Below are 24436 nucleotides of genomic sequence, written 5' to 3'. Positions count from 1 at the left end.
ACTGTAAGCTCTTATGAGCAGGGCCCTCGTCTCATGTGCTTTTCTTTTCTGAAAAAGGTGCCAAATCCTTGGGGTTGGTCGCCTTGCTGCTTATTGGGTATTAGTAGAATGGATTCAGCAATGTTTATAAGCCTTGTCCTACAGTAAGTTACTTTTTCTATTTTGATCACACGGTTTCTGTACTATCCACCAGTGTAAATAGCGCCCCCTCGCCTATTCAATGCTGCCACTTCAACCGGCATTGAAGGCAGTTTCCAACAAAAAACAGATTTAAAACCAGTCTGATTTGTCTGGTCTGAAACTGCCACGGACTGTCCAATTCATGGCTGTTTTTCGTCAATCTGCAGCCGTTTTTGCAGTCAGGAGAAACTAAAACGGCCTGGGATTCCCACTGTCCAGACGTTCCAATAAGGTACCATATAACTGCTAAGACACAAACGGTTACCTGGGGGAGGATAACACTGTAACAGCCTTAATAATTTCACAGAAAGCCAGGGAGCTGGAACAAAGTAGTATGTGTAATCCTGCAGGTCTGTGGAGGCTGAAGTGACAATCTAAAAAATATAAAAATCAGATCAACCGGTAAGTTCACAGCGACCGCATACAACCACTTACAGGGAGCGTCAGGCAATGTAGCAACACACAAATATAGCATTACTTACATCATAAAGATAGATATGGGAAAGATGTGGTGGTTGGGGGGGAAGGGGGGGAATAGTAAAAATCTGTAGTCCAAAACACGTAGGAAAGAAAGAAGAAAACAACATTTTTAAAGCTTTATTCTGTACCATCCATCATGTAATTGGAAGCGGGTGCCAGGTCATTGTGTGGCCATACCCACAAGGAGGACAGCTGCTCGCTAGTTTTACTATATTAAAGTGTTGCAAGCCAGTTGCACAATAGCTTGGCAGTGCTTTCATTGTGACGAATAAGTCCTGCTGGCACGGTTTACTTAAATTGTAGCATCAACAAACTTCCAGGGAAAACATGACCAACACCTTCTCTCATAATTTTAGGAGCTAGGCCAAGAATAGAATATTTATATTAAATAAAACTCCAATTAATTGTACATAGACGCTATCAAGTGGTAGGAGATTGTTCCACAACACAATCCAATGCCAGTTTATTTCTATGAAGGATCCTCTGCAGATAGATTACAGAACACATTCTTATCCAATTCAGGAGCCAACACAAACCATGGGCAGATATTCAACATTACCCTGCTCAGCCGAGACACTGCCAGGGAGACGGAGGTCTTAAACTCTTCAGGATTCTTCTGTGCCAGGGTGGTGATCAGACTTGTGGCAGCAGTTACCACACCCTAAATAACAGAACACAGGAGATTAAGATAATGGTTTTCAACCACACTGTAAATACATTTATTCCAATAGAGTAACAATTTGAAAAAATCGGATGCAAATGACAATACAGAATATTTATTGAGGAGTGAGGCCTGGTTATAAATGAAGGAAGAAATGAAGTAGATATCTATTTGGACGGGGAACCTATTTTCCACATATACAACTATTGTAATCCATGGGCAGATTATCTGGGCTATTACAATTATGCCCTATGACGGCATCTTTATCACCAGATACCGGCATTTACTGGGGATTATGTTTCACATGCCTGATTCACGCAAAGCATAACCCCTGAAAATCAGTCGCCGTAGCCGCAAGAACACATGGGATCGAGACTTATCCCTGATCCCATGTGTTTCATGCGATTGCGGGTCCATTCACCGAAGGTAAAAACAGCCATCGGTCATGAATCTCGGCATCAGGATGTTTTTCATGGTCAAAAAAGCATTGGGGCTAATTTAATACTGCCCATTGTCCAATTTCCTCTCTTGAGTAATGATCAGGAATCAGACTAAAACTGCAAAAGTTGGCCTCTATGGGCCAGAATCTTCACTTGTCTACTGCTGCCTTACCAAGTGCTGGTCGTTGAGCAGATGCACCACCCTGGAAGTCCACTCATTGGTGAGCACAAGGTCTGGGGAGGTACGGTAGAGGCGCAGCAGGCAGAGGGCGGCACTCTGTTTAACGCTGTCCATTGTATCCCTGTAGTGTTAACAGGAATATAATAGTTAAATCACTTTACAATGGGGGGGGAAATAAACCACACCATTACTACCATACATTATCGTGGTAATTTCAAGGTTTAAGCATTATTTTTTCTAAAGTACCAAAACTTCTGCTCATTATCAATAAAGACCCCATATATTCTCATCTGTTTCTCACTCGTCACAAAGTACTGTAAAAAACATGTAAAGCAATGAAACCAAGCCAAAAAGTGCTAACACTTCTTGGGCAACACACAGCTGTGACACACAATTGCAGAAATAGACCTTTAAGAAACCCACAGAAAATGTAATGGAATGCTGAAGTCATTTTTACTATTATGTAAATATGTTATGGGGATGGTAGGTGCTGAGGGGAACCCTGGCCACTCTCAAAGACTAAAGCCACCCAACCTTCTCTGCTGCTGTGGCTCTCCCCTTACAACGTACAGATGGATCTACAGAATTTCCCTCCGTCTGCCCACAATATGAATACAGCTTTCTGGGCCATGCGATGCTTCGCACAGTCAGCAATGACAAGGCAGGAAGCTCATTAAGGTGTCTGCGGACAAAGTTAAGCATTTCTAGGAGGCAAGCATGACCCATAGCAAGAATTTGTAGCCGCTTCTGTATAATGGCAGCGAAGGGGCTCTGACCGGTGACCTCTGCCGCAAGAGCACAGAAGCCAACGCCGCAGCTCTAATACTTATATCCATGACTGCTGGGATATACTGAGCTAAACACAGGTCAGTCAGGGGAACTGAAACTAGCATTGCCATAGGAAAAAGCAAGCGCTCAGCAGTAATCACATGTATTAGCTCTTATAAGGACTGTTCCAATATCATACATAAACCAAAAACCATTCTATTTTCATACCAAATTTATTGGACAGAAGTGTATTTGGTAACAGATGTATAGCGCAGAAGGAGGGTGGACAGCTGTAGTCCATTCCAACGCTCTGCTACAGTGATTATTACACAGCTAAAAACTTGGAGAGAGGGAGCGGCTCAGACTGTGGGGGAAATTTGCTAAGATGGGTGTTCTATTTCAGATGGAATGTTGCTATGGGCAACCAATTAGATACTATCAGCCTGTTTTACCTATGGGCTGAAACCCCCCAGGTAAAATCCGCCACTGTCTCTGCCTAAAGTGAAGCCAGATGAAGTCTGAGACTGCTATTGGAAGTCCAACCTGCCAGTCACTCAAGGCAGTCCCATTGGGAGGTGTTCCCTCCCTCCGGGATGCCTCTCTGTGCGCAAATGTGGGGCAGCCCCCAAAACAGGTTATGCTCATGTGCAGTACTGCAGACGATACTGCACATGCGCCGGACTCGGAAACCTGAATATGCCTCCGGGAGCTGCTGCAAAGGCAGCCCATGGAGGTTTGGGTCAGTGCATGCGCTGGCCCCGGGCAGAGGACCGGCGTCCGGGACTGTGAAGGACAGTGCGGGGATCGCGGCGGGAGCAGTGGGGGGTAAGAGCCGCCACTGGATACTATGCTCTTCTACTAGGTACTAAATAAATAAATTCTTTATTGGTTGCCCATAGCAACACCCCAAGAGAAACAGAACTCCCATGTTAGTCAATTTCTCCCTATGAAGTTAGAGCTTCTTATGTGTCCGATACCTAATTCCATGACACTGTGGGGTAAATGTACCAAAGCGTCTAAAAGTGAAGATGTGATGTTGCCCATAGCAACCAGACCGTGTCTATTTCTAAATGTAATAGAACATCCTAGAAATGTGCTATTACAGAGAAAATGAAAGCCTGACGTTCATTGGTTGCTATGGGCAACATCACTTCTTCATTCTAGAAGCTTTAGTACATTTACACCGTAGTGTGCAGGACAATGCTAACGGTCAGTGTTGGGTGCTAGTTAGTGTAAAGCAGCCCATACACGGTCCGTTTAACGGATCCGTTTGGGACTTAAATAGTACACATCGGATCGGATCGCATCCCTAGTGCATGCAGTGTGCATGCACTGCGATCCGATACGATGTGTACCTAGTACAAAAAGTATGTGCAGCACATACTTTTTGTACCGTACTATGTGATGCGCGGGAGCGCGCATCACATAGTACAGAACAGAGCCATACACAACGGACCGTGTATGGGCTCCATTATTTAGACTTCAACATAAAAAGATAAAGGACTCAAAAACAAAGTCTTTACTTGATACTAGATCTATAGCCCTGATTCTGGTTGGCTCATAGCTTACAGAGTCCCAGAGGGTCTGACCCGCTACAACGCAGAATCTAGATCTAAGAATTTAGATTTCTTTTTTTAATTTAGTCATATTGGAGGTTATTGTAATGCAAAGTTTAATTCTTTGCAAATTACAGTTAAGTCCTACCCTGTATTGCTTGTAGTTAGATAGTGTTCCCGCTAGGCTGTTTTAGCAGGGCGCTGCGCCCTGCCCGATATTTTAAGGGCAAAATGCGCCCTGCCCCTCTCGCAGCGCCCCGCTAAAACAGCCTGGTGCCTACCCGACAACTTGCACGGGGAAGCCCAGCGCCGCCTTAGACGGCGATACCCGGCATCACGGCACCTTCCCCCTGTAGTGGCGACATCTTCGGCGGGGCCAGGCCCGCCCACTTTAGTGCCGTTGGCGGCCTGGGACCGCCCACTTTAGTGACGTCGGCGGGCCCGGACCGCCCCCCGGCGCCCTGCCCGACAAAATTTCTAGAGTGAACACTAGTTAGAAAATACTATTCAACCTATCAGATATGATTGCATATCCTCCTTTATATCATTCTTTGATTATTATTTGGAATTATATGTGTACCAATAAATTTACTTTAAAAATAAAGTCTAACTTAGTATGACCCAAGGGGCAGGACACAGCACATAGTGCCATTTGGCTACAGAGAGAATCTCAGCGCCCACTTTGCCCGACCATTTGTTTGTCCTAGCCACACTAATATGTAATCATGGTAAAGAAGCCCATACAGGTGACGCTAGGCTCAGCTTTACCCCGATGCATATCCATCATGGCAGTCACGAAGTGCATGTGGGTGCAAAATAGTCACACCAGCGATTACACCATGCATTGCCTATGGGTGCGTGGAGGGCAAATGCATTGTGGCAAGGCTGAGGCAGGCCGCACTTGTACATGAGCTACAATATGGAAATATATGATGAAACATAGTACGAGTGTAGTAAAACGTCCAGCCTTACCCAGCGACCAGTATCCTGGGGATCTCACCAGCAAAGGCCTCTGCCATCTCTCTGCTGCCAACGTTGGCAATGCAGTGCAGGGCCAATCCCATGAAGGTGGGGTTGCGACTAGACAAGTCATTTTTGATGGCATTGTTGATGAGGCGGATGAGCTCACTGTTGGAATTCACCAGTACGGAAATAAAGAGGTAACCCTGGGGATAAAGGAATAGCTTTAAAAATCCTGTAAATGACATACTAATTAAAACATGCAAAAACCTAAGGACCACGTGTGATCTACATGTGCGTATGAGCCGTTGGTGACTAAGCTCATGTCACAAAGCCGTACCGCTCCAAGAACATGGAACATTTCGCTTTTAATTTTCATAGGGAAACTGTTCTTAAAATATTAAAATCAAGGAACAAAAAAACTAAGTTACACCTACATATTTGGCAGAAATCACTAGACACTGGAATAACAAAGCAAAATAACCTATTAAGGTCAAAGTTCACTTGTTTTATCAAATAACTTTTCCGTCATGCAATTCTGTTAAAAAAAAAAAAAGGACATTCCCAATGTACTATGTTAATTTTGCCAGCTTATTCCCCAGGTGCTCAGTAATGGATATGTTTGGGTGTGGTTCTTTCTTTACGCCAGTGAGCCTGACGTAAACCCACGGAGTGATCCCTTCAGCCAAATAATGCGGAGCAATGCTCATTTATTTTGAGAGTCAGAGTAAGGGCTCACTGAAGAATGGCGGGCTTGACAATTTAGTGCTAGTATTTGGAAACAGACATTGGCTGATTTTAGATAAATGTAATAATGAGTAATGTGCGTAAGTTTATTTTTTATTATTTAAATGGTGGCCACTGGCACAGAAATAGGTTGAGTGCCATAGATATCTATATATCTCCTTATATACATCTGTACACACTATAAACATATTATTTAGGTACTCTTTACCTAGAAGGGCGCCCACGATTTTGATCGTGGGCATCGTTAGTAAAAAAAAATAATCGCGTCGGTCGCATCGCATGCGACTAAAAAAAAATCGCATGCGATGCGACCGACGCGATGCCCGCGATTTCCCATAGGGAACAATGTTAAATGTCTCAATTGACCCGATTTTTCCATAGGAAACAATGTTAAATGGCCCACAGAGGCCAAATAGGCACCCTGAAGAGTGAAATGGCCCCCACAATTGTTAACGCCACCCCACGATCAACGTGAACCCGAAGCGTGGCGAGCGCTGCGAGTCCGCGAGGGGCGGTGGTACGCGTCCTACGACCTTTTCATACCCCCACTATCCACGTCGGCGTGGAGTTGAGAATAGAAAGTGTGGCGAGCGCAGCGAGCCACCGAGCCCGAAGCGTGGCGAGCCCCGCGAGGGGACGCGGACAGCTGTGAATCCCGCGAGGGGACGTGTATACCTGTGAAGGTATCCACGTCCACTCGCCACGCTTCGGGCTCTGTGGCTCACCACACTTTCTATTCTCAACTCCACGCCGACGTGGATAGTGGGGGTATGAAAAGGTCATAGGACGTGTACCGCTGCGCTCGCCACGCTTCGGGTTGACGTTGATCGTGGGGTGGCGTTAACAATTGTGGGGGCCATTTCACACTTCAGGGTGCCTATTTGGCCTCTGTGGCCCATTTAACATTGTTTCCTATGGAAAAATCGGGTCAATTGAGACATTGAACAGGAAAATCGGGTCAATTGGGACATTTAACATTGTTCCCTATGGGAAATCGCGGGCATCGCGTCGGTCGCATCGCACCCGATTTTTTAGTGCATTCAATGCCTGCGATAGGCGCCCTTCTAGGTAAAGAGTACCATTATTTATATTATGTATATACGCACACACATGAAAGATCTGCTTGTATATCTATACAAGAGTAGAGCACGGATTAACCATGTGTCGCAAAGATAGAACCTTGTGCACTGTAAATAAAGGACTCTAGGCTTAAGGCTTGTGTGATTCATTTCACTGGAGAAGGATAATTCTCTACCACAAAAATTGATTTTTCAAAGCAGGGAAACAAACATAGTAAATCAGATAAAACTTAAATGACACAGGATATAAAACGGTTACATAAATAAAACCATAAATCACTGGTGTATAGGGATGAGTGGTAAGGTTCTGCACAGCGGAAAAGAGGTACAACTCGCCAAAGGATTACAGCCCTCCAGTACACTACACAATAGTCTGCGGCAAGGGTGACTTTTTTTCGGTGAAAAACGCCGAAAACAAACCATTCCCTCAATTTAACCCCTGCACTGGCCACTCACACTATTCAACATTCCGGGGGAATCCTCACTGTCAGAGGACAGCGAGGATTCCCCGAACGGCGAACATGGAGCCCGCTGTATATAGGCGCAAGCCTCACTGTTTTGGCATCCGCACACGCAGTTTCCACCTCACTGTAAAAACCCAGTTGAATACTGACCCCCAATATACCCCAATGTCTAAACAGAAAACTATTAAAAACACATACACAAAAGAAAGAAACAAAAACCATCAGCAGAGACACCAGCGCAGGAAAGAAGCTGGACACTCCAATGCTGGCCTTCACCAAGATTCCCTGAAGGTCTCCTCAGATGTTCATCATTACAAATGTCATAAATAATGGAGAGGACAGCCTATGTAATTGTAGCTTCCCTTACACATGAAGCAATGACGATTACAGAAAACAGACGGACTTACTATCTGCTTCTCTGTGTATTTGTTGGAGCTGAGCAGATTCACAGCCTCCATGTGACCAAAGTCAATGTCATGTCCAAGTAAGAAGATGAACAGCAGCTTGCAGACATATTTCTTCTTGCTGTAGCCGTCCAGAGCTTTGTCTCCTGGAGTCAGGTGGGAAATAAACAGAAGGTTAAAAGGAATTTTTTACTTCAGAAACCTCCCATTATATAATCATATACAGTGATCCACCTATTATAACACCTGGTCCATAGATGGCTAAAAACTTTCAAATTGATAAAAATGTAAAAAACCTGGGAACACAAACACTCTACAAAACTTATTTATTTCCTTTTCCAGATTTTTGTTCTGCCATCTGGAAAGTTCAGGTACTTGTGCTGCAAAAGCAGAATGATTTACGTGGGGCATTAACCACCTCATTTATAGCTCTGCTTTACCCTTGTTGCTGCACGCAGGATGGGACTGGAAATGCTACGAAGCAGAGAATGGACCAAAATAGAAGATGGAACATACTGAAACCTCATCTCTTTTTGACCATTTTCTGAGAACATGCCTGGCACCAAAAATTACTTTATTTTCCTGCCGTGTCCCGAAGACAACAGATCGAATGAGATTGCTGTAAAGAAGCCTTAAAAAAAAAGTGTCAGAAATGGTGCAAATTACTAGAGGCAATAAGGAAGCTTGAAAACATGTGGGCAATGTTTAGCAACTTCTAGTACACAAAGCTATACATTAATTACACATATAAAAGCAAAAAGTTAATTTGGTTCACAGTATGGTCCAGATCATGTATGAAACGCAGGATGCCCTGATTACCTACTGTATAATAATGGCTTACATGACTGCGAGGGGAGCCCAATAGTGACTATGAAAGACGGGTAATCGTTGTTGAATGCTTGGCAGGTGTTTCAGTCTTAGCAATGTTCTAATGTTTAACAAGCAACAGGGTCTAAGATGTGGTCAGCATTAAACACTTTGGAGAAAAATAAATCCATCAGCATTGGTCCAGGTGACCAGCTGCCTGATAGTACCGAGTGATAATCACCCTCACCATATGGTAAAGCATTTGTTTCCAGGAGGAACACGGCCATAGCCAGGGGTCAAGCTTATGTATAATGGTTTGAGGAGCATGACAAGGACGCTCTTTACATGGACTCCTCGGTCAACAGATGTGTATTTATATTATTGTATTGTAGAAAGACACCAGAGACTATTTTCTCACCCCCATAAGTAGGACATCTGATTAATGCCTGTATATGATTGTATGGCGCTGTGCTAAATGTGTGTACACACTGTGCAATTGGGGGCCACCAACATCAATTCGATATTGGCGGCCACGGGACCCAGCATTGGCTGGCAGCATGCTATGCTGCATTGACCAGCATGGTCCTCGTTCCGAGATAGTAGAAATAGACGGTCCTGCAGCGATTGGGAGCGATTTGCACTAACTTGCTATCGATTCTGACTATACAGTCAAAATCGATAGTCCAAATCGCACTGTGTGTACACAGCATGACAGATTTTGGAAGGCTCGATGCCAAGGCACACACAGGAATATGGAATCCTCACCAATATCATATTTGTCTACCTGTATATACACTAATCCTATTACATGAACCACAGAAAAACTACAACTGTAGCTCTGACACGTTGTGGAGTGATGGTCATGTAACTTATAAATTACCGGCCAGGCAAAGTCACCACTGAAGGATAACATATGCACAAATGGGATGAATAAGGGTTTTCATTTAAAGTCTGCATCCACGTGGAGTCGAGGACAGGTACTCCTAATGCTACCCATACACTTGTGCAATTGCTTTCGACGCAGTATCGGGTTCGATTTCCCTTTAAGCTCGCCTTTCAATAAATCACATAGAAAATAATTTTTTTTGTATAGAATCATGCGATTTATCGAATGCCCCTTGCGATAAAAAAAATAACTAAATAAATCGGCTGGGATCGCATGATCTAATGCGATTGCATCGAATGCTGACAAAAACATCGCACAAAACAGCATTTGACCACACGTACAATTTGATAAATATTATGTGCAGAACATAATATCATGAGGCGCGAGATTCGAACGGCATGCCCTCACATCACGTCACATGGTACACAAAATGTGCATACAATCATTTGATTTATCAAACAGATGTGGTCGAAATCGAATGATTGCATTCAATATCTCACAAGTGTATGGGCAGCATAAAATAAGAGCTGCACTTACTGCTAGTATGTAAATAAAACATTTTAACAAACTAATGTATCTACAGTAGTCCTCTCTGCTCATCTACACTTAGAAACACAAATGTTTAGGTAATATATGGTTCCTCACTTTTAAAACTGATCAAAGCATTTTAATTTTTTTGCCTATAGGCAATATTTTTTACATTATTTATTGGCCAGCGGCTACATGTAAATGCCTGTAGCGGTAACATGCAACTACTGGTCTCAGTCTTCAATTTGTGTACTTACATACAATGAAATTTGAAGCCCAATTAATGTCCATGGACTGAGTCATTTCACCGGCGACTTTAGATCCTTCACCTTGCATTGACAAGCACACAACACTGCTATAACATGCCAATGCTTTGTTTGGCATTCACTGCCGGCTACCTCCCAGCCAATGGCTTGTCTCACCGTTACTACTGCCAACCAACCTGTAGGCAACAGTGTATGAGAGCCACACAATCCTGGGACAGGATGCACCATAGGGGGTTTCAGAACAGCAGTAGCAAGTCACACAACTGCGCAAACATCAGCACTGCATCCACCTCTGAAACAGGGACGTTCTTATGGAATTTAGACATAACCATGGATACTAATGTACTGTTAAAACCTCTATATAGTCACAGGTGGTGCATTCAGCATGCCTGCTGTCAAAATGCCGGAGCCGGAATCCCGACCAGCAGCCAAAATACTGGAGCCAAGACATCACTGGAGATGCCGACACTGGAATCCTGATCAGAACTAAGGCATGTATTCCAATCACAGGACCCCTTGCATCATAATCTACAGAAGGGGATTGCATTCTATAGAACAGATAAAGCATGAACAGAACACTCGATACACTATTCGTGCAGAGTTGAGGGATATCCAGATAGTTACATCCTGCGTTCAAGCATGTATAGCGCTAAAACCTGGACTGTTAAGCTGGGTACACACTATACGATGCTTGTACCCAGTGACATGGCCTGTGGTGGAAGCTGGCATGGACAAGTGCATGCACAATTGCTAACGCCGGAAAGTGACGGAGCGTTGGCTGGGGCCATGCTGCCATCAACGTCTTCCCTCAGCCCTGGAGGAGGAGGTTCCCGACTATACATTGAGCATGCCTCATCAGCGACCTAGCAAGTACACACACAAAAACACGATGTGACCCATATGTTTCTCTCGTGGCTATCGTCTATCTAGAGTGTACCCAGCTACGAGGACCAAGGTTAGGAATGTCTATAATAGAGGAAGTATGTACTACAGCTGCAAGATACCAAACGTTATAGATGTAGGGGGGCTCAATGTATTAACCCTTTGAGTGCCAAGTGAATTTGTGGAAATTAGTGTGAAAATTGGCCAGCAAACATTTTTACTCATAATAACCTGTAATGGTTACCTTATACAGGGGGAAAAAATTTTACACAACATTTTTTATTTGAATTTATATAACTCAAAGGGTTAAGCTCACAAAACACTTGCTTTTCCAGCAGGAGTACAACAGGCATAATCCAATATATAAACCCACTGAAAAATCTCTTTCCTGCAGGGGCAAAATTAAAAAGGTCAATGAAGTAACGTGAAAAGACAGCTGTAACATGAATAAGTTAAGTACAGCTGAGGAAGCAATGTGCAATCAGCCAATAAGCACAGGGTAGGTGGTGCTGCGGAATAGAATAACCATTACCCTAAAACCTCTAGCGCAAAAGGGATCTCTGCCTCCATGTCTACAAGAGAACGCACATCTTTCACACGTTTACCCTCCTATACTGAACAACAACATTCCGGACATAAGGAGCCAGAATTAAGAAAAACACTCCACATATACATTCTTGATGTACATGCATAGTAGCGACAAATAATTTACACCAAACAAAAAACGTAATGTGAAAAAAAAAAAAAAAAAACAGAAAAAACGGACTACTATGGAATATAAAAGTTTCCACATTACAAGTAGCATGTGGTGTTACGTAGAGGAAGTGCAGCTGAATCGGAGTGTAGGCTGACATTCCAAGCAACAGGGGAGAGGTCAAATTGCCAACTTCACAGAAAGAAGGAAAAAAAAAAAAAAGTGCTGAGTATTCCTAACAATCAGTGCTAAGCTGTACAAGCCGTGCACTTCCTCCGCTCCACAGGACATCCAGAAGCCCCTCTCCAACAGTCAGTTCAACATCACAATTTACTATACTATTTCTGTATGGGAACAAAACTGGGTGACAAAAAAAATAAAAAAATGTAATTAATGTCTAGTAAATGTTGTTTAAAGACCATCTAAGGTTATTTATTCCGCAGTTAACTTATTAACAGACTACAGTTTCACTTAGCCGGCTACACACACACATTCACAAATCTTAGAGAGTCTTATGGTTCCAAAGGTTCAATGGGGAGTCTAGTACTGCTCCCAGGTCTTATCAGTCACATGACGTCTGGGAATAGCTGAAATATTCTCTAATTATCTATTAATATTATGAACGTATAGGATAAAAAAAAAAAAAAAGAAAACTAAGAACCATTCTATAGCATTGCGTTGGTGGTACAATATGTGGCCTTGGGAGGAGCTTCCATTAGATGGATGGCCCAGTATTCCATATATTAAAAAGCCAATGTTGCTCTCATTTACTGCATGGTTTGTGGCCATCTATTGTCGCTGTTGTATTTACGGTTGTCCCTGTTCAGTGTTCTCCCCAGGATCAGATTTCACGGGCACTACACCAAGATTTTATTTACATGCCACCCGGCAAGATCCTGCTCACGTGAGGGTATGATGGTCAAAATCAGTCGATCTGCGATTACATTACTCACAGTTTTTAAGAGGCAGGGTGCGTTGACAATTGGAAAACTGCAGAGCAGGTAGAGAAAGCCTCAGTGGGCATAAAGGGACAACAGCTACATTACACCGCGCCCAGCTGGCTACTACCTTATGCCACCCTGCTGGCTACATTTTCTATGGAGAACTTGCTGCTCTTTTTGCAAAGTTTACAAACTTGGATGTAAGAAAGCTTTATTATTCTGTGCAGTGTCTCTCCGTGGCATTGCATAGTGTCTGTGGAAGCAAAGGACCCGAAATATGCATTAAGAGTGGAGAGTATGCTTAAAGTGATCCTGTATTCAGTCTACTAATAAGACAAGCGAAGAGGCATTAACCTGGAGCTTCCTCTCCCCACATCTCGCATAGCAGTCCCCAGATTGGAATTGTAGCGTTCCCTTAGTTTGGTGTGATCCATACAATGAGTACGCGTATACCACTTCCAGCAGGAACACCAGTTATATGAATGGCTTCAGTATGCGTGGCCAGCAGACAGGATGCAGTTGGTAAAAGACTGACATTGCTGAACAGAACATAGACAGGGGCTACTTACACTGTCCCCCTACCTCCCTATCCAGACCCCACAGCCTAATCCTAACCCTCCCCATTAGTGCATAACAGACCACCCCCTGCAGCCCATTAGTTACCCGCCATCTTTGTGCTTAACCCCCCTTTTTACTGCCTACCCCACTACTTACCCCTTTACCCGTCCCAATACCACATATCCCCCCCCAGTATAGCACTATGAAACATGACGGCACCAGAATCTCCAATTCCGGCACAAGTGTCTTTTCAGAGATCCGATGCCAATGTTTTGACCGTTCATATCACTATATGCAGAATCCTAACCGCAACTCATTAATAGGCAGGGAAATCCAACTGCGTGGCTTGAAAAAAAAACAAAGTGCCTACACAAAAATAAAAGCGGATTGCAGTTTACTGTTCTTTAAGATAGTATAGAATACCTATGCTTTATGGAGAGAGAAAAAAAATGTACAGGTGTGACTTACAGCCCCACATATTGCTTTACACGTTCATTATAATACTGCTGCTAATTAGCAACATTGACTAAATATGCTTTTATTTTCCAAATCCAACAGCGATATGACAAAACCAATCATCTGCATAACACGATCCGTGCCTGGAACCGAAAAGGGAATTATGGGAGAGTTGCGAGGCAGCTGCCTCTATGTTACACGGCAGGTTTCTATGTCACACATTGTCTACAACTACTTGTTTATTCATGTGTACAGCATTGCCACTCATTCTGTGTGTACCTACAGTCGTGCCGAAGCTACAGTAGCACAGAACAAGCTGCAGGAATTGTAGCTGGCAAAAATATATGTAATATTCCACGTCACCCTCCACGAATTAAAAATGCTAGCTGAAAATATAGATGTATGTATGTTATTTATGGCTTCTTTAAAAGTATTGAAAGCTGCAAATAAATAAACTTTCTGAGAAAAGAATGGTCGAATGGCGCTGCATTGTGGTGGCCTAGGAATTCCAGCTGGAACATAAATGAAGGAGACGCAGGAGACTGAAGGCCAAATTAAACTGGTGAAGCGTGCAGGATTATGCCCTGATGTGAAGGGAGGCAATACTTCCACAGGCCTGTCCTGAACATGTTGCTTTTCTCTCTTCACTTATACTGCAGCCCAAAATAAGGCTAGAACACAGCAGTATTAGGAGTCCTCCTCCATCACCGGAGGACATGCACAGGTGTAGTACAGCCGGGCAGAGGTTTATAAGAAGCATCTTACTTACCAACAATCAGAAGCTTCAAAACAATAAACCGTCACTGATGCGGCTCTATTCTAGAACATAACGTCTAACAGACTGCAAATATAACAGCTGCTGCATAACTATCAGGAAGCTATTTGGACCATTAAAGATCAACTCTACAAAACAGGGCAGGGTGGTAGTAAGAGGATGTGGATTGCCCTAACAATCGGGCAGATTCATACTCACTCGCAGTGGGACGAATTGTGCCCCTTCCTGGAGGTTTGAGATTTGCCCATGCGAATACACACGCATGTGCAAACCCCGGGAGTGAACAGCTTCGGCGAGTTTCACACTAGCCAGGCCATTTGTGCTAGAGGGGGCGGACTTATTACCGAAGGGGAGAAGAATAATTCGAAGTATTCTAGTACCCATCCCCTCGCATGCTAGTAAGGAGAATTGGGGGGGGGGGGGGGGGGGGGGGGGGGGGTTGGGATCGTTTGGTTTACAGTATGCTGGTCAACAAGCATTAGGTCGACATGGTTCAAGGCCGACAGGTCAATTGGTCGACACAAGCATTAGGTCGACATGGGTTTTTTTCACCGTTTTTTGACCCGGATGTCGACAGTTAACAGTTTCCACTGCATAGCATCCCCTCGCTGCGCTCGGAATACTACTTTACCGCCTGTCGGCATATGTTGGCTCAAAAAATAAAAATAAAAACAGTGAAAACCCCCATATCGACCTTTTGACTGTCGACCTAATCACTGGTCGACCTAGACCCATGTCGACCAACATACTGTAAACCCAATAGCATTATCCCCTTGGAGCCAGGCATTTGGTGCTTACCTATTTTCTAGGCTACGAGTATACGCAGCCTAGCGAACAGGCATGAATCAGGCCCAATGTGCATTTGGGGCAGTTTGTAAAGTTAATCAAAAAGGATGAAAAGTTCACAGAAGGAGATGACTTCATAGCGCCGCAAGGAATTCACTGCAAAATTCCTCTGTCAGAATGGGAGGACCTCCTGCTCGCATATGGAGTTTAAAATAAATAATGACTATTTTGACTATATTTCACTATATAGTTATCAGGGAGAGTTTTACTCTATAAAGGAACGGCGATGTAAAGACAGGATAATACCACCAAATTATTTGTAGATCCTTTTCCAAAGAATTAAAGGCCACACCCCTAAGTCAGATGACTCCAGAAGCGTGAGAAGGGTTAATAATGGTGCTGCACTATGCAGTTATTTTAGTGGAATTTAATGTTTCATCATCTTGCAGGGTTTCCTGTTTTTGATTTGCTAGGAATCCGCGTTTCACCCTGATTTCCACTACCTCAGCTTTTTGTACGATGGCCTCTGACCCCTGCCTATGCCGTCCCGTTCCCCACAGAAATAAAAAAAAAAGGCAAAATCAGCAGAAACCATATCACTTCACAAGAGAGAGGTGCTCCTAATAGGAATATGAAGAAAAACGTGGACATTTCTGTGTCTTCTCTAGAAACATACATCATACACACACACTTTAAATGGCAGAAATATGGATTTAACATGAAATGATCGTCTACAACCCCAACAAATATCAGCTACAGTATTAATGCACAGTATTTTCACCACCTGTATAAATAGAAGGTCACTCATGTATTTGCTCTAATCTGATTAATAAAATGTCTTTATTTGTTACAGTTGTTTTACAGCTGCCCAAAGCATTATGGAAAACTAGAGATTTCTCTCAGTGGTGGATAAGCCAAAACTACAAGGTATCTGATTGCTCATCCTCCCCGTTGCTATGGTGCCAGGATCTCTTCACAACATTATGATGCTGCTGCTGCAATTCTAGAACCAGATTAACTCCTCCATTTCCCACAGAGCCACATACATAGCACTATTCGCAGCATAGGGCACATGTAAGAACGGGCAGGTAAAAGGATTTTTGCAGGTTGCAACAGAGTTCACTTGTACCCCTTTCAGACATTCCCGAAAATCCCAGGTTTTTTCACAGGAATGCTCATCAACCCGGGACTAGCGTATGTCGGAAAGGGTCTTCCCGGGATTTCACTCCCGGATCCTGAGCACCTGCAAATCGACCCGGGTCACTAAAATTCTAGGATCGTACCGGTTTGCAAATCCTGTGTAGTATGTCTGAAAGGGGTATTGCTTTGTTTTAGATTGTAATATGCTAATTCCCCTTCCACACCGCATAAATAACCCAAATCGGCATGTGGTGTGAAAGGGCTATTTCGAATATCCCGGGTCCAGCAACCTGGCATCCAACCAGGATAAAAAAATTGGTACTTGTGTATTTTGGCGGCGCCCATTGCATCGCATACCATAACGCATACGATGGTTTGCGATATCGTACGATAGTGCACGATGGCATACAATTTTGAAATTGTATGCCATTGTACATGGCATACGATGCGATGCAACATTGTATAAGCACCCTAATGGGTGCTTATACAATGTTAAGCACCCAAATGGGTGCTTACAATGTTAAATGCACCCCCACGCCACCCCCCCCACTATAAACGTGAACCCGAAGCGTGGCGAGCGCAGCGGTACGCGTCCTACGACCTTTTCATACCCCCACTATCCACGTCGGCGTGGAGTTGAGAATAGAATAGTGTGGCGAGCGCAGCGAGCCCGAAGCGTGGCGAGCGCAGCGAGCCCCGCGAGGGGACGCGGATACCTGTGAAGGTATCCGCGTGCGCTCGCCACACTATTCTATTCTCAACTCCACGCCGACGTGGATAGTGGGGGTATGAAAAGGTCGTAGGACGCGTACCGCTGCGCTCGCCACGCTTCGGGTTCACGTTTATAGTGGGGGGGTGGCGTGGGGGTGCATTTAACATTGTAAGCACCCATTTGGGTGCTCAAAAGCACCCTTTAGGGTGCTTATACGATTTTTGGACGTATAGGGGGTCAAAATCGCGTCGCATGCCATCGGGTGCATGGCATGCGATGCGATCTGTTCGTCGTACGACGGACATCGGGGGCGCCGCCAAAATACACAAGTACCAAAAAAGTGTTATTCCTGGGTCAGACCCGGGTTGCTGGGCAGTGTGAACGAGTAAACCGGGTCAAGCAACCCATTTCCCATTCACTTCTATGGAGGAGGCAGTAGTCACCTCAGTGCTGCCTCCTCCACCGCCTGAGTTGCCACCGCTCCACAGATGTCAGCAACCTGGCAATAAGTCAGCGGGGGAAGGGGCGGATGATGTCAGCGACCCGCAAATACCGGGGTCACTCCTGGGATGACCCATGTCCAAAATCCCGGCATTTGCAATGTGAAAGGTGTATTAGTTGGGAGTGACAGGTCGGCATGTCACCTGTTTTTAAAGCCACTAGGATACAACACATACCTTTAAATTTAGAGCGGATGTTGGCCAGTTCCTTGTTTATCCTTTTTATTTCCGCTTCTTTGCTCTTACCTGATGGAAGATAAGAAGAGAATGTTAATTAAAACAAAGTTCATACAATGTTCAGAGAATATTGCTCCCCAATCCCTCTGGTAGTTCTGATCAGATCTTGTGCCCTCTTAAGCCTATGTACAGACATCCCCTTAAACACAGAATCCAGGCTACTATTTGACTTACATTAACTTCGGAGTACAATGTAGGCATGCCACAGTCAGGTAAGTGCGCAAAGTCTTTATATGATGATAGAGTGATTGCAAAGAGAAGATTAAGTAAAGGAGTTGATTATATCTACTGCACACTGTCCCCACTGTACATTTATACTACAACTCCACAACAATAATATTAGTGATACATGATAGATACAGATGGAGTTCTAAAACAACCCTATTAATCCAGTCCATCTATCATTTCCACCAGTTTTTGCACAAACGCCAGGTTGTAGGATGGAGGAAACCATAAACTGCATGAAGCACAAATTATTATGCCCAGTTTTGTTTATTACTGGGTGTGGTACAGCGGTCCGACAATCGGGATCCCAACATCGAAATCCCGACCGCCGGTGCCCCGACAGGGGGGCGAGCGCAAAGAAACCCCGTGCAGACTTCCTTCGCTCGCCACAGTTTCCTGTTCTCACTTTATGGGGTCGTGGACCCCCACAAGAGAGAAAAGCTCCTGTCAGTCAGGATCCCGACTGTTGGGCATATAAAAAAAGTCAGAATTCCGTGTTGGGAGTACTGACCATCGGAATCCCGACCATCGGACATTCTTTCAGCACCGATTATTATTTGTCAATATACATTTCTGGGATGCTAGAAGAGCCAGTGCAGCACAAATCCCAGGTGCTATAGGAGAAAACACATGTTTTGGAAACTACTGTATCACCCAGGAAAGAGGTTGCAAGTTTTAGAGGCGTCTGCCAAGAACCAGCAATAATAAAATGGTCTAAACCACACTCCCATGTCCCACACATGTTTGCTACAAGAGGACTGGGATGTCACAGTAGGGGCAGCTGTGGTAACTAGTCACACAGCATGATGTAATGCTTTACTGTATTGGTCAGACAGCTCTCAATTACAACAGAACCACTCATTTTTCCCATATGACACATTGACAAGCAGGGAGGAGATTGCAGAACCATTAGGGGAAAAGGGCACCGGCTGGCGCACTGCATAACATGTACATCTTCTATATGGTACTTTGGAAAAGGTACTGTAGGGTATGGTAGTTTTAGAATGCCAAACAAGTCCAATGCTATTTCATTGCACACAAAGGAAACTCATGTGAACACGCACAAAAATCCAAACACTTAACAGGAAGAATCCGCATCTGTCACCACTGAGGGAAGCTTTCTAGATTAGACAAGTGACTACTCCCAATTGAGCCTGAACAGACACGAGAGGTTTATTTAAAAGAAAAGTTTTAAACTGCATAAAAGAACGGTTTTATTATATTATTGAGAGAGACAGACAGATTGCATTAAAAGGGATGTGCAGACCCAATGCACCTGTCAATTATATAGTTCATACAGTATATTCAATAGCACTGTACAGTGATTGGATTACATGAACATCATTTACAACAGTGATAGATTAGATTCATAATGGAATCACAAACCTCTTCACAGGCTGCAATGAGAGAGAGAAAAAGATACAGACACAGGATCTATTGTTAAGGCCCACATCCACTAGTGTAATATGGCCAAAAAAAGAAAAAATACATTGGCCCTTTACATGAAAAGAGGAGACCAGTAAATAACAGTGTAACTGGTGGTGGCTGTAAACTGGTTTGGGCATCTCTAGATCTGGGGGCACACTTGAGAACAGCTTAAGGCTACACGGCACACTGGTTGAAAAACACTGCACTAGTGGATAGGGGCCTTTAGTCTCACAGACTATTTCTGCAATAAGGGGAGTGTGTAGAGCTGGGTAATGGTTCTCCGGTTGAGGTCACTGAATGATATCGTTACCTATATCTTTCAGTGTGTTTGATCAATTGTTCAGCAGCACTGCAGATATTGTTAACAATATTGGCGGTGGTGTGCAACTATGTGAAATATTGAGTAAGTGGGAAGTGGTCACTATAGGACAGTTGTACCAGGAAGGGATCTTTAAGTCATTCCAGCAGTTACGGATAGATATTCATATGCACGAATGAATAAATATTACACTCTGCTGTCTCTATATGGTGTGGCGGCGTGAGAGCAGTACACATGATTCAAGAGACCAACATGGAGTTTATTGAAAATAGGTTATGTTTCTTAATACGTTTTGGTACACATATTCCTTTAATATTCATGATACAACATTACTATGTTGTATTGTATGTGTATTACTAGGTTTAGGTACACCTAAAATATTTCAATAAAAATTACTAAAAATGTAAATAAATAAATTTTATAGATGAGGATTGTAGTGTGTAACCAGCTAGAGGTTATAGATTCTATAGTATAATTGCATGGACTAATATGGAGCCAGGATCAGAAGGATTGCAGACTTCCAGGGGATTCCAGCCCCTGTGCAATTACTGTAGAGCAAATAAAGATTAATTCATGACATAACTGACACAACCAGTCCCGCATGATGTATATGCTGCATGCACATATTTCTGCACTGCATGCTATATATATTCTCCCCATTCCACTAAATACGCAATAGATCTGTAGTGCATATGTGGGTGAATGAACCAGCTGCACCTGACAGCAATTGTGTCTCACTGGCTCTTGCATGATGGATTCCTCCAGATCAGCGCAAACAGCTGTTATCCAATTCAATTGCGCAGAAAGCGAGCACGCTTCAGAAATTTATGGCAGGATGAAGGCGGTGTACGGAGAGCAGAGGTGGGATGTGAAAGCCACGGCCCGGGTTGGGCGTACATAGTCACCAACCATGCCACTATTGCAGCTGTGGAGGATCTCATTGCCAAGTGATGCACCGTGCGAGACACTGCCCCCATACAGCTTTCATCCTGTGATACATGATGGATTCCTCCAGATCAGTGCATTTATCTGACCGAACAAAACAAAACAACTTTCCCATGGCTGCTCCCATCCTATGGAATGCTCTTCCACGCACAATAAGATTATCCGCTAGCCTCCAAACTTTGAAGTGTTCCCTGAAAACTCACCTATTCATATTTAAGTTCTACACGCAATACCCTCTGAGGCACTCATGTATTATATAGCTTCCCTTCTGGACCTGTAACTTGGTGGGACTGCTATACTATTACTGGTGCCTGTCCTTGTGTTTCCCTCCTATATCCCTATAGATTGTAAGCTTGCAGCAGGGCCCTCCTACCTCCATGTCTGTCTGTTGTTACCCAGTTTGTTTTATCACTGTCTACTTTTGTAAAACGCAACGGAATCTGCTGCGCTATATAAGAAACTGTAAATAAATAAATAAATAAATAAACAAACTTTCCAGGAATGAAGAAACTGAGGTGATGCTGTTCAATACACATGCATAACTGGGGAAAACGTGGTGTCATATCGGCATAGACATTAACCCACTCTGATTAGATACGATGCCGCTACAGAAAAAGTATCCTTATCATATGGGCACACCTTATACATTTGCCATTTATGAAGTGCACTGAATATAAAGATAAGTTTTGGTAGAATGTTTGATGTCCCGACTACACGGTTAGATTTCATCTATTTTTCTAATCAAATTTGCTTATATAAGCAAAATCTAACGGAAACCAAACGCATTCAATTGGATTCCAATGTGTGGGCCATCGAAATTGAATAGAAAAATAAACTGTACAGGCAAGTCTATATGGTACAGATCTGAATGTGTACATAGCACTGTGCGATTCGATCCAGATCGAATAGAAAGTAAAATCGCACCGTGTGAACCCTCCTTGAGGGGAAGGACATTTCCTTAGGAAATGACCTAGTCATTGGGAAAGGGATCCGGATGATAGGTTGACAAGGTCTAGGTCAGCAGCCAATAGCTCGTCACCATATGATATTAACATTATTAACCCCTTCCCGACATTTGACGTATATATACGTCATGGCCGGGAAGTACTTCCCGACACATGACGTATATATACGTCATGACTTCTAACTGTCACTGCGTCTAGAGACGCAGTGACAGAGGGACGATGTCTGCTGTCCCTGACAGCAGACATGTCCCTGCATGCCCAGGGGGGGCTGCGATGCCGCCCCCCCGTCGGCGATCGCTGTGATTGGCTGTTCAGTGTGAACAGCCATTCACAGCGTTTTCTGTGTCACCGGCGAATAACGTTCGCCGGTGACACAGGGATCGGTGGTGATTGGTGCTGTAAAGTACAGCACCAATCACCGCGGGGTGTAAGGGTGACACTGGTGTCACCCCACCTCACCCCGCCCGCCCCCAAAGGCCGTGATTGGTTCGTCGGACCGACGAACCAATCACAGCCATGGAGGGGGGTTTAAACTAACGGTGACTGCACTGCAGACGCCATTCCGGTCTGGAATTGCGTGCAGTGCGGTCACCATACCCAGCTGCCGCGATATACTGACCAGAACCCCTCTAAATACTTACCTGATCACTGCCTGGATCTTGCTTATTCTTGTGACATCCTGTGACATCCTGTGCTGTGTTGTGCTGCTGCGAGTTATTAGATAGAGAGAGAGAGAGATAGAGAGAGATAGAGAGGCCTAGTGACAGAGAGTGCTATATTTTGTGCTGCTGCAGTGTGATAGAGCTATAGATAGAGAGATAGAGAGCGATAGAGAGAGATAGAGAGAGAGTGACAGATTGTGCTATATATTTTTTATATAACTGACTGCTGCCCCCCCTTTTGTGCTGATCAGTATAAATTAACTGATCAGCAACTTTTTGGGGGCGCAGGTTTTTTTTTTAGATATATATACCTGTCAGTGCTGCTGCTGCAGTGTCACAGAGTGAGAGATAGAGAGATAGAGAGAGATAGTGACAGAGAGTGATAGAGACTGCTATATTTTGTGTCTGCTGCCCCCCTTTTGTGCACCCCCAGCAACTTTTTGGGGGTGCAGGGGTTATTTTTCATATATATAACTGTCAGTGCTGCTGCTGCAGTGTCATAGAGTGATAGATAGTGAGAGATAGAGAGATAGAGAGAGATAGTGACAGAGAGTGATAGAGAGTGATATATTTTGTGTCTGCTGCCCCCGCCTTTTGTGCTGATCACTATATCTGAGGTGATCAGCAACTTTTTGGGGGTGCAGAGGTTTTTTTTTATATATATATATATATATATATATATATATATATATATATATATATATATATATATATATATATATATATATATATATATATACACACACACCTGTCAGTTGCTGCCAGTTGCACTGTCAGTTGCACCAAAGGTTGTGCACCTGCTGCCCCTCACTGGTAATCAGTGTCGCATCACTGATCACCTTTTTTTTTTTTTGTGGGTGCTGTGGGGTCTTTTTTTAATTTTTTTTTTACACACACTGTGATTTTGTGTGTGTGCTGTGGCCACTGTGCGCTGATCAGTGACGTACATCACTGATCAGCTTTTTCGGCACAGGGTTGACCTATTTTTTTTTTTTATCAAATTCCTGTTGCCTTTGAGCGCTGTTCAGTGACGGACGTTACTGACCAACATCTGTGCTCAATTTTTGGCGCAGGACCTTTTTTTTTTTTTTTTTTAACCCCTTCAATTTTTTTTTTTTTAACCCCTTCAATTTTTTTTTTTTGTATAAAGTATTTTTTTTTTCTGCACTACATACACACTACACACTACATATCCCCCGGGTTGAAATAAAGTTTGTACCCCCCCCTACACTATACACGTGTTGAAACATTTCACTACCAGTAACACAAAAATAAAAATGGCATCCCAAATGTCATCCCAAATGTCATCCCAGTCATCCAGAAGAATGTATTCAGTGGAGGAGGCATATGCCATGCTTGCCTCTGACTCTGACACAGCCAGTGAGGCAAGCGGGAAATTTGAAGGATTCGTCTTAAGCTCCTCTTCCTCCTCTGGTGATGAGGGACCCCCTCAAAGACGCCCCCGTAGAGCAGCTGAGAACCCCCCCCAATAATTGATCTCGTATGGACCCCACCACCAGACAATTTTGAGCCCCAGGTTCCTGAGTTTTTGGCCATGCCAGGAATCCAATTTGATTCCACAGGTCTCAGAGAAATTGACTTTTTCAAATTATTTTTCTCTGATGATTTTATAAATTTAATGGTGGACCAAACTAATTTATATGCCCAGCAGTTTATTGCTCAAAACCCCACGTCATCATTTGCTAGGTGGACCCCTGTAGATGCAGTAGAGATGATGACGTTTTGGGGTCTGGTGTTTCATATGGGCATAGTAAAAAAGCCAGAAATTAGGCAATATTGGAGT

General features: G+C 43.8%; 1 protein-coding gene across 2 annotated transcripts in view; it reads right to left on the bottom strand.

Annotated features, from left to right (window-relative positions):
* The window catches only part of AP2A2 (adaptor related protein complex 2 subunit alpha 2), a 77286-nt gene that overhangs the window by 22212 nt on the left and 30638 nt on the right, over positions 1-24436 (bottom strand). For both annotated transcript variants that reach the window (XM_083165529.1, XM_083165530.1), the window contains exons 2-7: positions 18029-18097; positions 7924-8066; positions 5239-5432; positions 1934-2063; positions 1220-1321; positions 446-554 (exon numbers count right to left, since the gene is read on the bottom strand). In XM_083165529.1, the coding sequence (XP_083021655.1) occupies positions 446-554; positions 1220-1321; positions 1934-2063; positions 5239-5432; positions 7924-8066; positions 18029-18097 (747 nt within the window). The remainder of the gene's footprint in view (positions 1-445; positions 555-1219; positions 1322-1933; positions 2064-5238; positions 5433-7923; positions 8067-18028; positions 18098-24436) is intronic.

The sequence above is a fragment of the Crinia signifera genome, chromosome 11, assembly GCF_055691185.1.
Source record: "Crinia signifera chromosome 11, ASM5569118v1, whole genome shotgun sequence".
NCBI classification, from domain to species: Eukaryota; Metazoa; Chordata; class Amphibia; order Anura; family Myobatrachidae; genus Crinia; species Crinia signifera.
Note: the sequence above shows the minus strand (reverse complement) of the source record. Positions and strands in the feature narration are given on the sequence as shown.